The sequence below is a fragment of the Piliocolobus tephrosceles genome, chromosome 2 (genome assembly GCF_002776525.5).
Source record: "Piliocolobus tephrosceles isolate RC106 chromosome 2, ASM277652v3, whole genome shotgun sequence".
NCBI classification, from domain to species: domain Eukaryota; kingdom Metazoa; phylum Chordata; class Mammalia; order Primates; family Cercopithecidae; genus Piliocolobus; species Piliocolobus tephrosceles.
This window is the reverse complement of record NC_045435.1, coordinates 88,611,524-88,619,957: the sequence shown is the minus strand read 5'-3', so window position 1 is coordinate 88,619,957 and position 8,434 is coordinate 88,611,524. Positions and strand designations below refer to the sequence as shown.

Here is an 8,434-nt window from a genome sequence, read left to right as displayed (position 1 = left end):
CCTGGCTAACACGGTGAAACCCCATCTCTACTAAAAAATACCAAAAAAACTAGCTGGGCGAGGTAGCGGGCGCCTGTAGTCCCAGCTACTCAGGAGGCTGAGGCAGGACAATGGAGTAAACCCGGGAGGCGGAGCTTGCAGTGAGCTGAGATGCGGCCACTGCACTCCAGCCTGGGCCACAGAGCGAGAGTGCGTCTCAAAAAAAAAAAAAAAAAGAAAGAAAAGAAACAGATAACCAGAATAGTTCTACAATCTCTGAAAGAAACTAAATTCCTAGTTTAAAAATCTGACAGAAAATTCCAGGCCCAGATAGCTTTATTGATGAATTCTATCAAACACTGAAAAGAAGAAAAAAGTATCAATTCTATGCAAACTATTCTAGAAAAGAGAAAGAAGGGAACGCTTCCCAATTCATTTTATGAAGTCGGCGTGACCTCAATTCTAAAACTGGACAGAAGACATTATGAGAAAAATACAGACCAATTCCCTCATGAACACAGATACTAAAATAACCAATTATTAGCACATCTGATCCAGGAAAAAGGCAAATTTCTCTTAAAGGCTTTAATTATGCTTTAATCCTGACCTGTGATGACTCCAAAGACAAAAAATGGCATCTGATTCCAGTCTAAATGAAGAAATATTGGGGTTAAAAGTTATCTACAGACTCACGAACACTCACTCAAAGGGTGGTAAGTCTACCTTCTCGGTTTCTAATAAAGACATACAAAGTTACTAGCCTATACTAAAAAAACTCAGCTCAATTCTTAGTTTCCAAGATTACGACCAAAGGCATAATCCCTAACCTGCTTTCTGAACATATGTAAGCAGTTTGGTTTAAATACTTACCTTCAGCCTGGCTAGTTTCTGAGCACGGTTTCTTCTTTGACTCTGAGTTTCCGGTTTTCTCATCAACATCCAGGAGAGGAATATAGTCTGTTTTTCCAACAGTTTCTCCCACAACATCATCAAAGGCCTCTGCCTCTAGTGTGGCAATGAAGTCTCGCTTTATCTCTCCCTCAATGTCTGGCGACGGCTCTGTTAATGCATCTGCAAGACTGAGGTCGGCCATTCTGCACTGCTGCAACTGCCTGGTGAAAAGGAAAAAGATGTTTCATGTAATGAGCACTGCAAAAGGAAAAACATTCTAGAAACTCTTGTCAATTGTTTGAAACAAACGAATCAAAATCTAAGATTTTACAGCCAGAAGAGGCTCCCTCATTTGAAAGATGAGAAAATTAAAGCTAAGAAATGGACAGTCTTACCCAAGGTAACTCACTGCTAGTTATTCTTTTCTCACATTTCTGGGGGGTGGGAGGAGGTGGCGGTGGCAGGACAAAGCAATTGCAATTGTGTCCTTTCTATTTGTAAGAAAAGTGAGGTGCAAAAAAACCCACAATCAACATATCCAAAGCTATATAGCCAGTAAGATTCAAATCAGGTCTTTACATAGTTACATTACTATTGGACAAATGAAATCAACTTTCTTGACCAAAGACTGTGAGTATGGGCCTTATCTTGGAGTAAGCACCTGCTTCTTCATGAATCACTTGTGGATAGCCCTGTCAACCAAACTACTTAGCTCTGCCAGCATAAAAAAAAAAGGCACATTTCCCTCAATTAGTTAAGGGAAATGGTCCCTCTCTGTAGTCATGTATATTACCATTTTTACAGACTACCAGCGTCTTAATTACATAATCTGCAGTTAAAAAGTAATTCTACTGGCAGCCATAAAAAAGAACGAGATCATGTTCTTTGTGGGAACATGGATGGCAAGCTGGAGGATATTATCTGCAGCAAACTAACGCAGGAACAGAAAACCAAATACCACGTGTTCTTACTTATAAGTGGGAACTAAACGATGAGAACTTATGAATACAAGGGAGGAAACTGCAGACTCTGGGGTCTACTGGAGGGTGGAGGGTAGAGGGTGGGAGGAGGGAAAGGAGCAGAAAAGATAACTACTGGGTACTGGACTTAATTGAAATAATCTGTACAACAAACCCTTGTGACATGTGTTTACCTACGCAACAAACCTTCACATGTACCCTTGAACCTAAAATAAAGTTAAAAAAAAAAAAAAAAAGGAAATCTACTGTAAGTAAACCATAGATGAACAGCCTAGAAAATACAGAAATAATGTAGTAAAAAGAGCCAAAGGGGCCAGATGCAGTGGCTCACACCTGTAATCCCAGAACTTTGGGAGCCCAAGGCAGGCGGATCACTTGAGACCAGGAATTCAAGATCAGCCTGGCCAACATGGTGAAACCCCATCTCTACTAAAAATACAAAAATTAGCAAGGCATGGTGGTGGACGCCTGTAATCCCAGCTACTTGTGAGTCTGAGGTAGGAAAATTGCTTGAACCAGGGAGGCGGAGGTTGCAGTGAGCCGAGGTTGCGCCACTGAACTCCAGCATGGGCGATAGAGTGAGACTCTGACACCCCCACCAAAAAAAAAAAAAAAAAAGAAGAGCCAAAGACCTGCAATAAATTGAGCACCATTCAAATGCAGAGTATAATAGGAAATAAAGTGTGCAAGGTACTACGCCTGCTTTCAAAGAGTCTAACAGAAACTCCAAGAGACTCCATAGGATAAGTTGACATACAAGCTATGGTGTTGACAAGGTAAATACAAGTCAAACAGATCCTTAGTTGCATAGTGTAAAGGCTACTACTTGTGTTTGTCCAGAAATCTATTCTTCTATCTCCCCTAATAGAAACCAATCTCTACCCTATAGGGTTTGGGACATGACTAGAGCTGGGTCAATCAGAAGTCAAGAAGAAGACAGTTGGAAAGGACCATTTATTGACTACACATTGGAAGAAATGTCTATGAGTGACAGCTATTTGGTTGCCCTGGTTGACTACTACAAGTCTAAGTGAGCAGCCTTCATCTTTCTTTTGCCTAATTTAGTCAATCTATTTCTGTTGTTTACAATGGAAGTATCTCAAGTAATACACAGTCTTTCTCCAACCCACACTTGAAAAAGTCAACATATACTATGATTCAAGTCACTTAATTGTCAGGCTTTCCTTTTAAGCTCTTCTCCACCGTCTACCTCTATCCAACAAATGTACTTAGAAAAAAGAAACAGAATTAAAGCAAGGAATATGGTCCTATCTTTCTTCCTTCCTATTCTATCTTCATCTTTGTTCCCATACACTCCCCTCCTCCCACTTACATGGTGTGAGGCTACCATGATTACAAAACATGTATAAAGCAAATACTTCCAGACCCTGAAGAATCAGAATTCATCTTACCCCCAATTCCCAAATCCAACAAGCAAAGGGTGTTGCTATATATTAGAGTGGTGGCACAGAGGCTTAAGAATCAAGATCTGACACCCAATTAGTAAGTACAGACAGGATAATTAAGGCCAGGGGCAAGACCTACATCTTCTAGGCAAGTGCTTAGAAAAAAAAAATAATATGTGTTCAGTACTCGGAATGCTGGAGATAGTTTGTCTCTACCTATATGGGGCTTAGTGAAAACATTCATTATATATTCTTTATATTATCTAAGAAAAAAATACAATACCAAGATTTGAAAAGACACTAAATAATCAATCATATTTACACAGACTTCCAAATAAAATCTTTAAAAATTTCAAATAAATTCAAGCCTTCTTCCATGTGCCTAACTTTACGAGTTTTCCTATTTGAGATAGCAACCTTAATTCCTCATCAATAATTTTAAATGACTATCTTTTCAAATTCTAGATAGTACCATCATACAAAAAGGTAGTAGAAAGAGCTGTTTCTCTGATTTCTTTTCTTTTTGACGTGGAGTCTCGCCTCACTGCAACCTCCACCTCCCAGGTTCAAGTGATCCTCCTGCCTCAGTCTCTCGAGTAGCTGGGATTGCAGGTACGCACCGCTACACCCAGCTAATTTTTGCATTTTTAGTAGAAACAAGGTGCCACCATGTTGGTTAGGCTGGTCTCGAACTCCTAACCTCAAAGTGATCCACCCACCTCAGCCTCCCAAAGTGCCAAGATTATAGGTGTGAGCCACTGCACCCGGCCTGATTACTTTTCTAAAAGCAAATGTGATATTCAAATTTCCTGTGACTATATTAATGAGTTCCCAAATCATATCTTTTTATTTTTTATTTTTTTGAGATGGAGTTTCACTCTTGTTGCCCAGGCTGGAATGCAATGGCACCATCTCAGCTCACCACAACCTCCACCTCCCAGGTTCATGCGACTTTTGTCATTGTAATACTTGGAATTTGATTAAGTTCATTTAGGTCTCAAAAAATGTCAAAAGATACTTGTGACCCAGGTGTGGTGGCATGCACCTGTAGTTCTAGCCTTTCAGGAGGCTGGGGCAGGAAGACTGAGACTAGGAGTTCCAAGCTACAGTGTGCAATGATCACGTCTGTGAATAGTCACCACACTCCAACGGGTGTGCAGCCACGATTGCCTCGCTGCACTCCAGCCTGGGCGACAGAACTAGACTCTGTCTCAAAAAAAAAAAAAAAAATCACACTCTTGAGCCAGGCATGATGGTTTACACCTGTAATCCCAGCACTTTCAGAGGCTGAGGTGAGAGGATCACTTGAGACTAGGAATTCAAGACCAGTTAGGCAACATACTGAGACCCTGCCTCTACAAAAACTAAAACAAATAAGCTGGGCACGGGGGCAGATGCCTATAGTCCTAGCTACTCAGGAAGCTGAGGTGTCACAATTGCTTGAACCTGGGAGGTTGAGACTGCAGTGAGCCATGACTGTGATGGTACCACTGTACTCCTGTCTGGGTGACAGAGTGAGATCCTGTCTCAAAAAAATTTTAAAAATAAAAATAAAAAATAAATAGGGTACAGAGGCTCATGCCTGTAACCCCAACAATTTGAGAGCCTGAGGCAGCTGGATCACTTGAGACCAGGAGTTCAAGACCAGCCTGGCCAACACGATGAAACCCCATCTCTACTAAAAATACAAAAATTAGCTGGGCGTGGTGTCACACACTTGTGGTCCCAGTTACTCAGGAGGCTGAGGCATGAGAATCACTGGAACCTTGGAGGTAGAGGTTGCAGTGAGCCGAGATTGCACCACTGCACTCCAGCCTGGGTGACAGAAAAGTTGTCTCAAAAAATAAAAATTAAATTTAAAAACTTTTAAGTAAATAAGTAAAAAATAAATCACACTCTGGCTGTTAACATTAAGGCCAAAAATAAATATACAAATAAATAAAAAAATTAAACAAATTTAATTCCATTTAGTAACATCTAATAACTATAATAAAGTTAAATCCAATTTAATCAGTCTGTTAGAAGAAAAATAGCAACAAGAGCAAATTATGTCAAAGAAAGACATGCACTGAGAGAGTTTAGTAATAGATGTCATAAAGAAGTTGTTGAATCCTCTCCATAAAAAAGTAAATATGGGCCAGGCGCAATGACTCACACCTGTAATCCCAGCACTTTGGGAGGCCGAGGCAGACGGATCACAAAGTCAGGAGATCAAGACCATCCTGGCTAACATGGTGAAACCTCCTCTCTATTAAAAATACAAAAAATTAGCCAAGCATGGTGGTGCATGCCTGTAATCCCAGCTATTCGGGAGGCTGAGGCAGGAGAATCACTTGAACCCAGGAGGCAGAGGTTGCAGTGAGCCAAGATCGCGCCACTGCACTCCAGCCTGGGTGATAGAGTGAGATTCTGTCTCAAAAAAAAAAAAAAGGGTATTAAATTGGACAAAACTGTTACAATCAGCCATTCCAAAGCAGTGGACATTAATAAACTGTAGAACACAAGTTGAGAAGCTTTGCATTCTTGAAATCTGCTTGAACTTTGTTTGGTTAAGACCAGGAAGAGTCTATGGCCCTTTTGTCTAGAGCTATTTCCACTCCCATCTTAGCCCACAGCCCAGTTTGGTCAGCAAGAATTACACTTTTATTAGTATGATGGTTAATAATGAGCGTCAACTTGATTGTATATGTTGCCAGGCAAGATAATGATGATTTTCCTCAGAAGGTACCTGAAATACCCATTTGCTTCTAGACCTATAACTCAAGTCCTGCAGGTCCCTAGAGATGAGGTTGAGAGTGTGACCCAGGAGGAGGTCTGCTACACTCAAAAAGAACTGTTCTCGGCTGGGCACGGTGGCTCACACCTGTAATCCCAGCACTTTGGGAGAACGAGGTGGGCGGATCATGAGGTCAGGAGTTTGAGATCAGTCTGGCCAACATAGTGAAACCCCGTCTCTACTAAAAATACAAAAAATTAGCCAGGTGTGGTGGTGTGCACCTGTAATCCCAGCTACTTGGGAGGCTGAGGCAGGAGAATCACATGAATCCGCGAGGCAGGGGTTGCAGTGAGGCGAGATTGTGCCACTGCACTCCAGCCTGGGCGACAGAACGAGACTCCCTAAAACAAAACAAAAAAGAACTGTTCTCTAATTTATATAAACAGCAATCTGGAGAACAGGCATGGGAATGGATATTAAGGGTATGGGATAACGGTGGAAGGCACATAGAGTTGGATCAGGATGAATTTATTGATTTGGGCACACTAAGTAGGGACTCTGCATTTAATGTTGCAGCTCGGGGAGTTAAAATAAGGTTCTAATAGTTTATTTGCTTGGTTAGCTGAAATATGCATTAAAAGATGGCCCACTGTGAGAGAGCTGGAAATGCCTGGTATCTCTTGGTTTAATGTAGAGGAAGGGATCCAAAGGCTTAGGGAGATCGAGATGGTGGAGTATCCAGTACTCACTTTAGACCTACTCATCGCAGCCGGGAGGGTCCAGAAGATATACCCTTGACCAATGCCTTGTGAAACAGATTTGTGAGGGTAGCACCTGAATCTTTGAAGAGCCCTGTAATTGCTCTTCTCTGTATGTCAGACCTAATGGTGAGAACCACAGTCACTCAACTACAAAATTGAAATACGACGGGAATAACTGGATCTCAAAGTGGCAGGGGCCAAGTGACAGCACTCAACCATCAAAGGCAAGGTAAGCGTAGCTACCGTAATGGACAACAGAGGCAAAGTGACAATCAGAATAGTCTGACTCATGTAGAGCTCTGGCATTGGCTAATTAATCACAGTGTTCCTAGAAGTGAAACAGATAGGAAGCCTACTGCATTCCTACTTAATTTATACAAACAGAAAAATTCTAGGTCAAATGGACGAAAGACTTAATTATAAAAAGTGAATCATGGCCCCTCAATCAAATGTAAATCAATCAATTTCCAGACTTTAGCCAGTTTATAGACCCAGAACCTCTTGAATGAAGGCGAGGCCAGGTTCCCTTGAGGAAGGACCCCACTACATTACTGACAATTTATGCAGTGAATCTTTCTCCCATCCTTCCCCAAGGAGACCTCCATCCAACCTTTCACTTTGGGGACTATTGGATACTGGCTCTGAGCTGACGCTGATTCCAGGGGACTTAAAACATCATTGTGGTCCTCCAGTTAAACTAGAGGCTCATGGAGGTCAAGTAATTAATGGAGTTTTAGCTTAGGTCTGACTTACAGTGGGTCCAGTGGGTCCCTGGACTCATCCTGTGGTCATTACCCCAGTGCCAGAATGCAGAATTGGCACAGACATACTTAGAAGCTGGCAGAACTCCCACATGGGTTCCCTGACGGCTAGGGTGAGGGCTATCATGGTGGGAAAGGAAGCCCTTACAGCTGCCTCTACCTAAAAAAAATAGTAAATCAAAAACAGTATCGCATCCCTGGAGGGACTGCAGAGATCAGTGCCACCATCAAGGACTTGAAAGATACAGAAGTGGTGATTCCCACCACATCCCCGTTAACTCTCCCATTTGGCCTGTGCAGAAGACAGATGGATCTTGGATAGTGGATTATCATAAGCTTAACCAAGTGGTGACTCCAATTGCAGCTACTGTACCAGATGTGGTTTCATTGCTTCAGCAAATTAACACATCTCCTGGTACCTGGTATGCAGCCATTGACTCTGCAAATGCATTTCTCCACTCCCGTCCATAAGGCCCACCAGAAGCAATCTGCCGTCAGCTGGCAAGGCCAGCAATATACCTTTACTGTCCTACCTCAGGGGTGTATCAACTCTCCGGCTTTTTGTCATAATCTTATTTGGAGAGATCTTGATCGCTTTTCGCTTCCGCAAGATATCACACTGGTCCATTACATTGATGACATTATGCAGAGTGGATCCAGTGATCAAGAAGTAGCAAACACACTGGACTTATTGTGACATTTGCATGCCAGGGGATGGGAAATAAATCTGACTAAAATTCAGGGACCTTCTGTCTCAGTAAAATTTCTAGGGATCCAGTGGTGTGGGGCCTGTCCAAATATTCCCTCTAAGGTAAAGGATAAGTTGCTGTGTTTGGCCTCTCCTACAACCAAGAAAGAGGCACAATGCCTAGTGGGCATATTTGGATTTTGGAGGCAACACGTTCCTCATTTGGGTGTATTACTCTAGCCCATTTACTGA

General features: G+C 42.1%; 1 protein-coding gene across 19 annotated transcripts in view; it reads right to left on the bottom strand.

The window, feature by feature from the left end:
* MAP4 (microtubule associated protein 4) overlaps positions 1–8,434 on the bottom strand; it is a 229,344-nt gene that overhangs the window by 141,690 nt on the left and 79,220 nt on the right. For all 19 annotated transcript variants that reach the window (XM_023231591.1, XM_023231601.2, XM_023231587.1 and 16 more), the window contains exon 2: positions 850–1,091. In XM_023231591.1, the coding sequence (XP_023087359.1) occupies positions 850–1,072 (223 nt within the window). In that variant the 5' untranslated portion in view covers positions 1,073–1,091. The remainder of the gene's footprint in view (positions 1–849; positions 1,092–8,434) is intronic.